At 39.0% G+C, this 14,428-nt stretch overlaps 1 protein-coding gene across 1 annotated transcript; it reads left to right on the top strand.

Moving 5' to 3' along the window:
• The first annotated feature begins 10,249 nt into the window (after positions 1-10,249).
• Positions 10,250-14,255, top strand: LOC135648650 (uncharacterized). The gene is made up of 7 exons (XM_065166527.1): positions 10,250-10,494; positions 10,662-10,895; positions 11,248-11,356; positions 12,001-12,046; positions 12,452-12,537; positions 13,207-13,265; positions 13,985-14,255. The coding sequence occupies exons 1-7, from the start codon at positions 10,442-10,444 to the stop codon at positions 14,085-14,087; spliced, it is 690 nt and encodes a 229-aa protein (XP_065022599.1). The 5' UTR covers positions 10,250-10,441; the 3' UTR covers positions 14,088-14,255.
• The last annotated feature ends 173 nt before the right edge of the window (positions 14,256-14,428 follow it).

The raw sequence follows: 14,428 nt of genomic DNA, 5'->3' as shown, positions 1-14,428 counted from the left end.
TCTCTACTCTGTTGAGGGAAATCCTCTAACCTATTAAGGAAAATTCTCCCTTCTAACCTATATAAAAGGAAGGGGGATATGTTAATAACAATCAACTTCTTCTACAATTGTTTATCTATTTATTTTCTAACAGACCCATCTTGGGAAGGGATAGCTCCTCGGGACATAAAGCCTACGCTCAAACTACTATCGAAAAATGTTTGAGGCAAGAGAGAAGTACAAAAATCACTTTCAAAGAAGAAACATAGTATCTCAACCTGAACTACGATAATGCATTGGTGGTCTTAACGAGGATGATTAACACCTGGGTGAAAGGGTCAAGGTCATCAAAAATAATTCCTTAATATACTTTATTTTGATACTTTTCAAAAGCTTAGACTGTTAGCTAATGACCTCTTCCTAATAACACTTTTGCTGATAGGATTCATGGGCGACTCCCTTTACTCACTCGAGATTGTGAGCCTATATATAACATTTAACATTGCTCCAAGACACTGATAACCATGTTCATCATAGTAGATATTCCCTCAACCAAGATATTTACCATGTGGTATCCACATACCACATGGTAATGAAGTTTCCGATGAGAGTCGACATCAGGGAGCTAAAGAGCAACTCGAGAGAGTCTCGATAATGTTACTTGATGATGGTTTTAATGTCAAAGAAATCCAAGTCTGAGCTATTGCCAATGGATCCCCAAGATTTTGGCAAACCTTTATCACACTTGGAGTTAGTGGAATAGTTAATCGAGGCATTGCTAGATAAGGCCCAACTCGACTAGATCATTAAAGTCAGAACAACGCTCCTCGATAAGAAACACATACAATTTATTAAATTCCTCGTAAAAAATATAAAGGTATTCTCTTCGTCAGTAAAAGACGTATGTTGATCTACATATAACCCAACACCACTTAAATGTCTCTCTCAAAACCTAACCCATGAAACAGAGACCTCACAAGTTTTTCTCCAAGCATTACAAGCGATCAATGATGAAATTGATAAATTGTTAAGAGCGAAATTTATTGCTGAAGTCTAGTATCCTTAATGGCTCTCTAATATTATACTAGTCAAGAAATATAATAGAAACTGAAAAATATGTATTTATTATACCGATCTCAACAAAGCATGTTCAAAGGACAACTACCCCCCCTCTCGGATCGATCAATCGGTGAATTCCACCTTGTGTCATGAACTCCTCACCTTTATAGACGCATTCTTAGGCTATAATTAAATTAGGATGACACCCCATGATCGGGTATATATCTCTTTTCATTATTGACTATGTGTATATTGTTATAAAGTCATGCCCTTTGGACTAAAGAACTGTAGGGAAATCTAGGGAAATCCTAAATTTTCTAAAAGGTGTTCATCGTTGTGCAAAGATTGATGCACAAAATCCGCGACACAGAAGTACACGTGTGCGATGGTTGTGTTACATAGGGAGATCGTATATCCCTGAATCCCTATAGATCTATTGGAGATGATAAAAGAGGTCAAGTGTCATCCTCTCTAGTGGTGATCCACACAGTAGGGTTACGACGATGCTCCTCAAATCTCCACGCCTGCTATCTGATGAGAAGAAGGGGAGAGAAGAATAGGAGGTGACCAACAAGAAGCCTCAGCATTTGGGCATTTAGTTCTCTACTATTTATATAGGTTCTCAGTTAATCCTAATTGATCATACCCTATTGGGTACTAGATTTCTATCCAATTACCCAAACCTCTTAGATTAGTGTGTCTTTACTCAATAATCTCTTATTAGCTCTTATTAGATCCCATCTGTGGGATCCAATAATTCAAGGGTTTATTTGATATCCAATAAGATAGGGGTTCCAACATATCTCTCATATCTGAACCTCTACTTGTCGCAACCCCTACCATATATATGTGACCCTCTAGGCATAATATCGAACTGACCGTGAGTTATACCTATCAGAACTCATACTGGCTCAGTGAATTATTATCTCCATAATAATTCACTCGACTCATCGATTGCAGACGTACTATGCCACTACGCCGTAGTCCCCAGATGATAAAGAGGAATCCAATCCTTTGAATATATCTATCCTCAGTTACCGTATACCTATAGTCCCTCAACCATCTAATATCTCAAAGATTATATATCTGATATGGTGTTGTCAAGCACATATGGTTTCTCCTCGAGTTTTGCTCTAATTGGATTCTCCTAGAAAACTCTTTCTCTCTCAATCCGAATGACTTTGGTTTGCTGTATATTCGTCGTATGGATGTGTATATAAAACACTAGTCTGTTTGGTTATCTTGATGTCCTTCTCGAGTAACTTATGACCAGGATTATTTAGGATCTGTGTTTAAAGGTGGATCGGTCTCATTATCATGATCTCATCACGATTCGATTCTTATTGCATAAATCCGATGAAATCACAATATATGTGTATATACTATAATTAATATATAATAAGTAAAAAAATTATGTATCAAGTCATACGTGCCATCACTCTCGTGATTGGCTAGGGCACCTATGATTAGCACCAAGTGTATGAGCAAGTCATTCGGTTTGAATTCAAAATCTCCAACAATGAGACTAAGTATGAAGCACTCCTGTCGAGTCTTCGACTCACCCGAAAACTCTAAGTGTAGGAGTTGGTAGTATTTAGTAACTCATAACTAATCATCAGCAAGGTGGATAGGAGATATGAAGCATGAGATGCAACTATAATGAAGTACCTAGCCGAGGTACACTACATCGCATGTAGTTACCCTCATCTCACTATATAGAGGATTTCTCAGGCTGAAAATGCTCAAGCAAATGTGTTAACCAAGTTAGCTTTTGCCCGATCATCAAAGGAGAACCAACCAATGATCTAGGTGCTTCTTGCCCGATCCATCGAAAGATGTGATATCACTATAGTCGAGGAGCCGAGTTGGATGGATGATATTTTATGCTATAAGAGGGACGGAACACTGCCCACTAACCCCATGGTGGCTCAAAGAGTCAGATGTTGCCATGCTTGGTATTATATAATTAATGACCACTTGTACTATAGGTCCTTCAGCCAAAGCCTCCTTTGATGCTTGTCACTATAAGAGGTTGATAGAACACTGATCGAGGTACATGAAAGAATTTACGGGGAGCATATATGGGGGTGCACCATCACCTTCAAGGTCCTATGATAAGGATTTTACTAGCCAATCTTGTATAAAAACATGATCGTCTACATCCGAAGGTGCCAGCAATGCCAAAGGTTTACTTCGGTACATCACTAGCTTATGGTCCCCTTGAGCTTAATCAACTGCACATGGCCCTATGCCTAGTGGGGAATGGACCTCTTGGGACCTTTCTTGCCTATGTCAGGAAGTTCCTCATTATAAGAGTGGATTACTTCACAAAGTGAGTAGAGGTTGAACTACTAGCGTCAATCACCGAGAAACAAGTTGAAGGATTTGTCTAGAAGAATATAATCACTCGTTTCAAATTCCCAAGAGCTCTCATAACAGACAATGAAACCTAATTCAACAATAGTAGATTCAAGGAGTTCTATTAGTCATACGAGATCCAACTAAGGTTTAGCTTGGTAGCTCACCCCCAAACCGATGGTCCAGTTAAGGTCACCAACCGAACCATACTAAAGGGATTGAAGAAGAGGGTTATTGGAGCAAAGGGCACCTGGGTGGACGAACTCCTGAGCAACCTATGAGCATCGTGTATAACACCTAAGACTAGGTCGGGTGATTCGTCATTCATCCTAACATTCGATACTGAAGTCATCCTCTTGCCTGAAGTTATGTTCCCAACTCCTCGAGTGGAAAACTTTGATGAAGTTATATTCGAAAAAGGAATTCAGACTGGACCCAACCTGATCAGTGAGGTCAGAGCTAAAGCACATATTTTAGCCATAAGGTACAAATGAGCAAGTGATAAAGCTCTCTAATTACGAAGTCCACTTGTAGAAAGTTGAGATCGAGGATATAATTCTTTGAAAGGCTGAGGTAAACAACTTGACCAGAACCTTACTAGTCATATGTGCCCTAGAAGCCAATCACGTGAGTGATGACATGTGTAATACGATACATACTCTTTTTGAGATTGAGGATATAATACTTTGAAAGGCTGAGGAAAGCAATCAGACCAAATCCTTGCTAGTTAGAGGTGCCTTGTAAACTAATCACATAAATGATGATACGTGTGACACGATACATACTCTTTTTACTTATTATTTAATATTTTTTCTTGCTTTATATTACTTGTTGTATGTATGATAATGTTCATAGATAAGTCCAATGAATTAGATTCTCCTATATTATTTGGAGACTACGACATAGTAGGCTAGTACGCCCGTAGTCAATAAGTCAAGTGAATTATTATAAGAGATAATAATTCACTAAGTCAAAGGGAGTTCTGATAGATATGACTCATGACCAGCTCGATATTGGGCTTAGAGGGTCACACACATATAATATGTGTTGCGATGAGTAAAGGTTTGAATATGATATATCTATTAGAGCCCCAATTTTATTGGATATATAGTAAGCTGATGAATTATTTGATCTTGTGGATAAGATCTAATAAGAGCCAATGAAAGATTATTGAGTAGAGATCCATTAATCTAATATATTTATATAGTTGGATGGAGATCTAGTATTTATAGGGTAGAATTTATTAGAGTTAAAGTTGACAAGAACCTCTATAAATATAAGGGAACCAAAGAGGCATAGGCTAGACCCCTTTTGGTTGTCACCTCTTATACTCCTCTCTGTCTCTCTCCTCCTTAGCCAATAGCCCGAGTTTGTAGCATGTGGATGGGTATAAGTTAGACCCTTTTTAGTTGTCTCTATAATATAAATGGATATATAGCATACCAATCTGTCCAGTTATCTCGATGTTTCTCTCGAGTAACCTATGACCAATATTATTTATGGTTTGTGTTTAGAGGTGAATCAATCTTATTATCGTGATCTCATTATGATCTGATTCTTATTTCATAGATCTATAAACATCACAATATATTTATGCATTAAGCAATATAAAGTGAGAAAATAATATAATGATAATAATAATAAGCAAAACTAATGTATGTCATACCATATATGGCATCACTCAAGTGGTTGACTCACAGGGTACCTATAACTAGCAATCAACTACAATGAAATGAGGCTTCAAAATCTACTATGGCAAAAGCCCAAGATTTGCTATAACAAAAAAGGGAAGAAAGCGCTACGGTGGAGGCATAAAATCCATTACAATGAATAAAAGAAAAAGACCTGCTTTAATGAAAGCTCGAGATTTGCTATGACGAAGAAAGGAAGAAGGCCCATCACGGTAAATGCCTGAGATTCATTATGACAGAGAAGAGAAGGCCCTTTATGGTAGAAGCTTGAGATTCACAATGGTGGAGAAGGGAAAAAAACCCACTATGGTAAAAGCCTGAGATTCGCTATGATAGAGAAGGGAAGGCTCACTATGATAGAAGCACAATATCTACTACGATAGAGAAGGAAAGAAGGCTCGCTAGGGCGAAAGCCCAAGATCCGCCATGAGAGAAAAAAGGAAGGCTTATTACGACGGAAGTTTGAGATTTGCTACAATGGAAAACGGAAGAAAGCTCACTATGGCGAAAGCCTGAGATCTATTATGACAAAAGAGGGAAGAAGGCCCGCTATGCGGATACATCAGGCCAAATGTACATGAGGCATATGAGTTAGGAAACCTAACTCGTGTCAAGACAAATCTGTTGCGGCAAAGGTGCTACGCTAAATATGTCTTAGGAATGCGAGTCAAAAAAATCTGACTCACACCAAGAAATCCGCTATGATGGAGATGCCAAGCCAAATATGTTTAAGGCAAGTGAGTTGAAAAAATCTAACATACGCTATGATAGAGTGACAGGCCAAAGATGCCCAAGGAATTTGAGTCAAAAAATTTAACCTACACCAAGACTAATCCGCTATGGAGAAAATATAAAATTAATATACCTGAGACACTTGAATCAAAGAAACTCGCCCACAAGACAAAATCTCGAATGCTCATATATCGGATGAGCTAAATAACATACTTCGAATCCCTTTCTTTGTAAAAGTCCTAGAGCATACCTTCAAGTGGGACAAATAATAGGGAATTTTCTGATAACCAATCTCATTCCTCTAGTTGGTCGTTACAGAGGCACTAACATGGAAAAATAAGGATATAGTCATCCCCCATAAGGCATCGATATGGAGGAAGATATAGCCTATCAGTCTCGTGGATGACGATCCACGGGGGACCATTTAGGCTGACCCGATCAACCTCCATAGATAACAATCCACGAGTGATCGATCGAGTCTACCCCCTCGGTCAGGTCCCGTGAGGAAAATGCTAAGGGAATAGTGTTATGATCATTATGGACTTATCGTCTTCGTTAACGGAACATTAGTGGGAAAGTGTTATGGTCGTTACAGGCCTACCGCCCCCATTAACGAAATGTCAAAGGGTGGATGTTACGATCGTTACAAGCCTGTCACCCCCATTGATAGAATGTTAGTGGAAAGTGCTAGTCATAGGTGTCTTGCAAGCCAATCACGTGAGTGATAACACATGTGACATGATACACACTCTTTTTTATTTATTATATTATTTAATATTTTATTACTGTATATTGCTTGTTTTATATATTTATATATATATATATATATATATATATATATATATATATATATATATATATATAATGAGAATCGAATCATCTTTAAACACAAACCCTACCCTAAATAATCCTGGTCATGGGTTACTCGAGAGAGACTCGAGACAACCGGATAGACTGGTGTACTATATACTCGTCCCTATGATGGAGGTAGTTGGTCTTATAGTTGCTCGCGTGGGGACACTAGGGACACAGGATATGTGCTCATTGGAGAATGAGTTCACTAATTGATCCATTAACGGAATACTAGATAGATGGTTGATGATGCCTTACTATCAGACAACGATTTTGTAGTCTCAATGATATATTTGGTTCTTAAACTTGAGACACTAAGGATGTCCTTTATGAGTACTTCATTATTTAATACTGGACTTATAGCTTAGAAGTTTCAAATCTAGCACAACCGGTCATTAAGAGTGGTAACCAATCTTATAAAGGTTATTAAGTGTCAATAGAGGATTATCTGCTCTTGGTGTCATGAGAGAAATATCTTATATATTCTTATTCAGATAAATCCTTAGCTAGGGTCATTCGGATTGAGGGAAAAATAGTTCTTTGGGATAATTTGATTAGAGCGAGGCTCAAATAGAAACTATGTGAGCCTAACATCACTATGCCTGATATATAGTCTCTAGGGTATTAGATGGATGAATGACTATATATATACGATAACTAAGAATAGATAGGTACAATAGATTAGATTTCCCTATATCGTTTGAGGACTGCGACGTAATGGCATAATACGTCTACAATCGATTAGTCGAGTGAGTTATTATGGAGATAATAATTCACCGAGCCAAAAGAAGTTCTGATAGAGATAACTCACGACCAACTCAATATTGGGCCTAGAGGATCACACACATATGGTAGGTGTTGCAACGAGTAGATATTCAAATATGATATATCCGTTGGAACCCATATCTTCTTGAATATCTAATAAGTCCTTAAATTATTGGATCGTATGGATAATATCAAATAAGAGCCAATAAGAGATTATTGGGTAGAGATCCATAAATCTAAAAGGCTTGGATAGTAAGATGTAGATCCAATACCCAATATAACAGGATCTATTATGGTTAAGTTAACAGAAAACCTCTATAAATAAGAGTGAACCAATGAGTCATGGGCTAGGTTTCTTTTGGCTTCCTCCTCCTATTCTCCTCTCCCCCTATCCTTCTCATACTATAGCCCCTATTTGGGGTGCATAGATAGTAAGTGTTGAATCTCGGATTTTGATGATGAAACTAATTGATTGTGTTTAGATGTTTCAAAGCATTTTGAGTGATGCAGGTCTACTCGATCAGGATTAGATAGTTGACGCAGGACGAATTGACATTACACCGGAGGAGATCACGTTAGGATATTGGATGGCAGAAGGCTTCGGACGTTAGGCATCGGGCCAAGGAGAGCGGAATTGCGCCATGGATATCGGGGTTGCGGAGGTCAACCGCCAATTGGGCAACAAGCCGCAAGAGAGGACAATGCGCTGAAGAATCGGACGAAGCGCCAACCAATGACGTGCCGGGCAACAGAATGTCAATTTACGTTGTAATAATTGTCTAGATCGGAGTAGAGTTTTTGCTTGTGTATGCAGGATTAACTACGATAACGACGAAGACATAAAGCAAAACAAAGTGTCGGAGTCAAGCACGAAGGATTCGTTGCGAGTTCGAGAGTTCGACGGAAGTCCGAAGGTTCGTCGGGAATGCTGTCGGAACTAGCCAAGAATAAGTAGGGAGCTTGCCGAAGGGTTTTTCGGAAGCTCACCGGAAGGTTCGTTGGAAGTTCGCAGAGCTCGCCAAGAAAGATCGGAGCTGGCCGAAGAAGCTCGTTGGAACTCGCCAAGATAAAATCGTGAAGTCTAGGAGCTTGCCGGGAGTCCGCAGAATGGTTTCCGAGAGTTTATCGGAAGACCGTCGGAAGTTCGCCGGAAGAAGTCTTGACTTACGGACTTTGTAATAGCTTAGAAAATGTCTTTAAATTCATAGTTAGCACGTTAATTAGGATTAGGATTATGTGTTAATCCTATAACCCAAGTAGGGGCCAATTGGGCCCGAGTTCGGACTGGTTTGGGCCAAGTTTGGAGCCCAACCAGTGAGCTAAATTGGCCTTAGCGGTGGCACCGCCCAGCACCCGAGACCTGGGCGGTGGCACTGCTTGACTGGGCGATGGCACCGCTAGTCCATTGTCAGTGTCAGACACTGACAGGCGGTGGCACCGCCGACCTCGGAAACCAAAGAAAATTCAAATTTTGGAGCCCAAATTTGAATCCTCTTGAGGCCTATAAATTCCCCTCAAATCTCAGCTGAGATAACAACAACCTTTTGAAAACCAATAGTTTGAGTTGAGAGCCTTAGAATAGTCTTTGCAAGCCTTGTTTTTCATATTGCTTAAGTGTTCACCTCCTCTCTCTTGTTGACAAGAATTGTAAGAGTGTGAACCACTTGTAAAGGTTGTAAGAGGGGTATTAGTCCTTCCTCTACAAGAAATTTGCTAGTGGAAGTTGGAAGCCTCTTCAAAGAAGGCTTCGCAAGTGGATGTAGGTCATTTGACCGAACCACTTTAAAATCGGCGTAATCTCTGGTTTGCATTTCATTATTGCTATTTACATTACTGTAAACCTTCTTACGAGCTTTATTTCCTCATTACCTTTGCTGCACAACTTTACGAATACGCTTTCAAGTTAAGCACTTCCGAGTTAGATTTTTATCGTACGAAAGATTTGTCAAAACCGACGTTTTAATCCGCTGCACTAATTCACCCCCCCCCCTCTTAGTGTCGTTCCGATCCTAACAGTAAGAAGGGGCGGTCATTTCTTGATTGCATGGTGCTCACAAAAAAGAGTTTTGAGCAGCGATTTAAGGAGCGTCTTCGTAGCCCCTACTGTGCGGATCACCGCTAGAGAGGAAGATATTTGAACTCCTTCATCTAATCTCATGTATATGAAGGAATTCAAGATATACGATCTCCCTAGATAATTCTCTTACTCGTAGTTTTTCGATTTCGTAGGCTTTTGCGTACCAACTTTTGCACGATGACAAGAAATCTTTTTCTACGAAAATTCTGATATGTCACCTCAGATTTTCTAATAAGAAGATGTTACAATCATTACAAATGATTCCTCTAATTGAATAAATATAAAAATCGATCCTAAGTGCCGGTCCAAAGGATCAGATCTCTTTACAACTAACCTTCTAGAGTTAACTTGAGCGTATCGAAAAACACTCATTGTATTGACCTTCATGTAGCGACTCACTAATAAGTCAGAATCCACATCTGCCCGATCTCAAGAGTACGTTGGAATGATCGAGACTATATGAAGATTATCTCGGAGTCATCTCATGTGTGTCAAAGCTACCATGAGAGTTCCTCGAACGTCCCTACAGCCTTCGGGTTCAAATTAAGTTCGGCTGACTCAATCATCAACGACGGCAAGTAAGATGATGAGGATGACCGAGTTTAATTGGCTCAGGACCATTCCGGAACATTCCTATTCCTTCCGATAAGCCACAAGCCAAATAATGTCGCGTCTGATAACAGGATCCGCTACGAAGTAACAGTCCCACTTCACCCCATGTCGTTGGACGCAATGTGGTCGAGACAGAGTTATTTGGGTCGAACCGTGATGTCGACCTTCCAGTTGGTCCTTGCCCTGCAGAGCCACATCTCCGCCACCGCTGGTGTTCTCCCAATCTATCATCGTCTCCCTCACCTCCGTCTCCTGTCTCCTCCATGAACTCAGGCCTCTCTTAGAGCTGCTGCTTTCCCTTCAGACCAGATGCAGAATGGTTATCCACACGCTTCCTTCGCCTTCTGCCCTACCCCCATGCAACCTCAGGTTATGTCTCTCGTCTTTGTCTATTGATCTCCATCCAAGAGTGGGATAGAGTAACAACATGTAGAGTAGTCGAAAAGGTTCAAGCAGCTGTTGTAGCATATACAAAGGGCTGCCGCTTCAGACAGATACTTCCATGGGGGCTCATAAATGAATTGCATGCGTTGCAGGAGGAGATCTGAAGCAGCAATAGCGTCAGCCACAGTCGAGGAGCCGGGAGCTGGCCGCAGGAAAGCGAACCTGTGGGCGAAGCGCAAGGAAATGGTTAAGCTCCCCGAGTATTCGGATGGCAGTGGCAGGGTCTTCCCTGTGAGTGAGTTCCTCAGCCATCCAACTGGCGTCGAGGCTCTTCTAAATACCAGAGCCTTGCAAAGATTTGAGCCACTGGACTCCAATACATATAGGTTGCCCCATGACCTTACTTGTGTATCATGGAATTCCAGTTTCAAGCACTAAAAATTGCAGCTTGCAACCACCACCAATGGTCAAGGCACTAATTGTTATGTGAAATCTAGCTCTGAATATTTCCTACCTGTACTGTGTTGTGCGCATCATGAATGCTTCTTTCTCTTTTTTTCTCGAGTTTATACTTCTATTTTAGCCTGTTAGACTCCTAGTTTAAATTTGCAAAATTTATTATGCACTGAGCTTGCTGCACGATCAATAGCAGCTACTTCTCAAGACTGGCATGGATAGTTTTTACTCTGTTTTCGCTTTGTGAAATACTCTTTATATGGTAAGTGATGCTATATGTAGGTGCACTTTGCATAAAATTCAGTTTCTCAAGTTTGAAGTTGCCCCAGTGTTGGACTTGCGGGTGACCCGAACAGATGAAGATTGCACAGTTGAGATGTTGTCATGCAGGGTAAGTTCCATGTTGCTGGATCTGAGAATGAGATCAATCACTGGCAGTGGTTTCTAGATTTAAACAAGTTGTTCATGCATACTTGTGGCTGTTTATAGTTTCACATGTTTATCATACTGATACAAAATGTTCGAAGTCAATTGATCTTTATCAACTCAGAAGTTGTCATGAGAAATCTATATTTTTATTAAATCTATCCATTACAATTTAGATTATTTTTGCAAAGTTATGGCAAATAAGTGCCTTTTTTGTGATTCTCTTTCATGTTGTGCCAAATTGCTTTAGTCGTTTGTTTTGCTTTTGAGTTCTCCCAAGATGTAACTTAAGTAGTTTTTCTGAATTTAATCCAAACAGAAAAAATGTGTATCTGATAATCAGTTGAGAATGTTTCTCACGAGACATTGTGTAGAACAAGAAATTTGGATTAGGATGAACAACTTTTCTAAAATAGTAAATAACAAACTATAAATAGTTTGATTCTAGGAAGGCTTTTATACACTAATAATTTCTCTCTGTTTGGTGTATCGAAGATCATTCTTTATCAGATCATATGTCGGCTATGAACTTCACAAGTCCTTGACTATTAGTTTACTTGTGATTTTGAGTCCTCATCCGAATTTTGATCATTGTTTTACATTTAACAGTTTGAGGGTTCAAAAGCAGTTGAAAAGCAAAATCAACTTTTCTCGGGTATGTTTAGATATTTTATATAGATGCTTCTTTATTAGTTATGTATACGAGAGTTTTTACATAATTGTGTATGCTTTAAAAGTGACTCATATTTGTACTTCCAAGCTCTAGTACAACAGTGCTTGCTGGAAAATAACTAGTCATATTTCTGGTATTTGTTTGTGGAAATTCTTTCACATAAACACATAAATTTGCAACATGGATGTATTGTTGTTGTTCATACCTACTCCAGTTAACAGTATCAGATTTTTTAGTCCATGCTTATCGATTAACAAAAAAAAAAAATGCCACTCTGTTCAGACTCCAGTAATTTCATCACCAAGTACTCATGAAGGTTAGAAACTGCAGATATGTTTTGCACCCACTACATCATGATACTTCTTATTATTTCTTCTCTTCTTGCAGCATTTATGAAAAACTATATAAAGTGGGAGGCTAAAAATTCGGAGCCATGCTTGATTGTCGATGTGAATTTGAGAGTTACCCTTGAGGTAAAGAAAGAAACTAAGAAATGCATCTATGGTCTTAATGTGGAACTGTTTATCATTGATTTGAAAAGAAAGCACAAGGTGCAGTTGAAGCTTATCTTGGTTACTTGTGCTTTATGTTAGAACTTATGGGTCATGGACCTAAAATATTGTAACCCTTAGATTCTTCTGACTTGTAATCAGATTGAAGTGCAAACAAATAACTACGTTCTCAATGTAATTGAGTCATCCATGCAGACTTAATCAAGAACTTACTTAGTATATGCATTGTTAATTAAAATGTACACCATTATGTCAAGGGATAGGTACATAGTGTCTGCTTAGCTTGGCGTGGGAGGAACCTTAGAAGGGGCAGGGGAAAATATTTCTCAAGGCTTAAGTAACAAGTTGCAATCTCACTAGAAACAAATTGAGCAGGGAACTTAGACCGGCTGGACATTTCAAAGACCTCTTACTTTTTGAATGACCTCGACATAGTCAACCAAATGAATTTAGTGTACCTCTTACTACGCAAATATTATGTTTGCATAGTTGTCTTGCACATTTCTTCCATGGCTTCAAGGTAAAATTTTGTTACTTTTTTGGTTCTTGTCATGCTTCTATTTGCTGCTGATACCAACTTGATTTCTGTTAGCCAACATGTTTATGTATCTTCCCAAATCTACTTTTCAGGTTTATACAAAGCCATTTAGCTTGCTTCCATTGTCAGCAGTGGAAAAACCCGGAAACCTGTAAGTTCTAGACACTGAAGTTTTTTTCTGTTTGATAAAATCAAAACACCAGAAATATCCATATTTTTGTTAGAATCAGTATGTAAGATGTCTGTCTTGATGAAGATTTAGCATTAGTAAATTCAAGAAACCTCATATGTGCCCATGAGAGGCTAAGTTCAAGATGACTGTACAACATTGTTTAGTTATGACTGATAAGCTTTATTCTTGCATCTACATAGGAGCCATAGATTAAAACTTAATCAAAGATAACAGAGTAGTGTTGCTGATAATGATATCTGCAACTTGATCAGAGTTATACATGAAGCAACCCTCTGAAGCACTACGATATAGAAGTCTAACTCTGATATTTGCAATAAGTATCATATGAATGGCTTCGTTTTTTTGGTAGAAACTGATCACATGAAGTCTTGCCACCCTTTATTTGAACAACCTTGTCCACAATGGTGTTATACTCTTCTGGTAACCAGTACAAACCAGAATTTGCCATGGAGAGCTTTTCCTTGTAATAAGATGGATAATCTCCTTCACATCTGAGAAAACCTTCACATTCATTATCTGATTTGGTAGCTCTCTTCAACGCATGAATAATAGCGACAACCCTTCAATGAGACAGGACATGCATAATTACCCTCTCAATTTTTTCACAAGATGTGAAACTCTAACTCCATCATGCTTAGGGTTCATGTAGGTTATTAATTGCTTCTTTACTCATGCAGGCTTATGCAAGGTCTTCTTGACAGGCTTGTTCCTTTGCTTGCTGAGCAGCTACTTAAAGATTACTGCTCCTGGGTTGAGGAACAACTCGATCATCAAACATAAACTATTACATTTGTTGCATTCTACATTTGAGCAATGTATAATATGCGTTTAAAGCACTGTAACATTACTCTTAAGTCTTGTTTAGGTTCCTGTTTCTCAAGAAAGCACTTGTCAACAAGAACCTGATGTGTTCCCAAACATGTAATAATTCTGAAAGCTTTCTTGTCACCCTCTTAGTGGATGCTCTCTACTACTAGTGTTCACCATGTCTTCTTTGAGGGGTCTCCTGCTGCTGTCATCAGTTGTTCAGTCACATACACCAACATGTTTGACGCAAAATGCATTCCCAGGCAAAACAACAAGCATATGATGTGCTAGCCAAAGCTAATCCAAAAACAATT

The sequence above is a fragment of the Musa acuminata genome, chromosome BXJ3-9, assembly GCF_036884655.1.
Source record: "Musa acuminata AAA Group cultivar baxijiao chromosome BXJ3-9, Cavendish_Baxijiao_AAA, whole genome shotgun sequence".
Taxonomy (NCBI): Eukaryota; Viridiplantae; Streptophyta; class Magnoliopsida; order Zingiberales; family Musaceae; genus Musa; species Musa acuminata.
The sequence above is the reverse complement of the archived record's forward strand: the minus strand, read 5'-3'. Positions and strand labels throughout refer to the sequence as shown.

What these genes read in the sequence shown, in the direction of transcription:
- LOC135648650 (XM_065166527.1), top strand. Translation starts at nt 10,442, where the DNA reads ATGGTTATCCACACGCTTCCTTCGCCTTCTGCCCTACCCCCATGCAAC. An exon ending in CTACCCCCATGCAACCTCAG is followed by an intron (nt 10,495 to 10,661) that starts GTTATGTCTCTC and finishes CATGCGTTGCAG; the next exon opens with GAGGAGATCTGAAGCAGCAA. An exon ending in GCAAAATCAACTTTTCTCGG is followed by an intron (nt 12,047 to 12,451) that starts GTATGTTTAGAT and finishes CTCTTCTTGCAG; the next exon opens with CATTTATGAAAAACTATATA.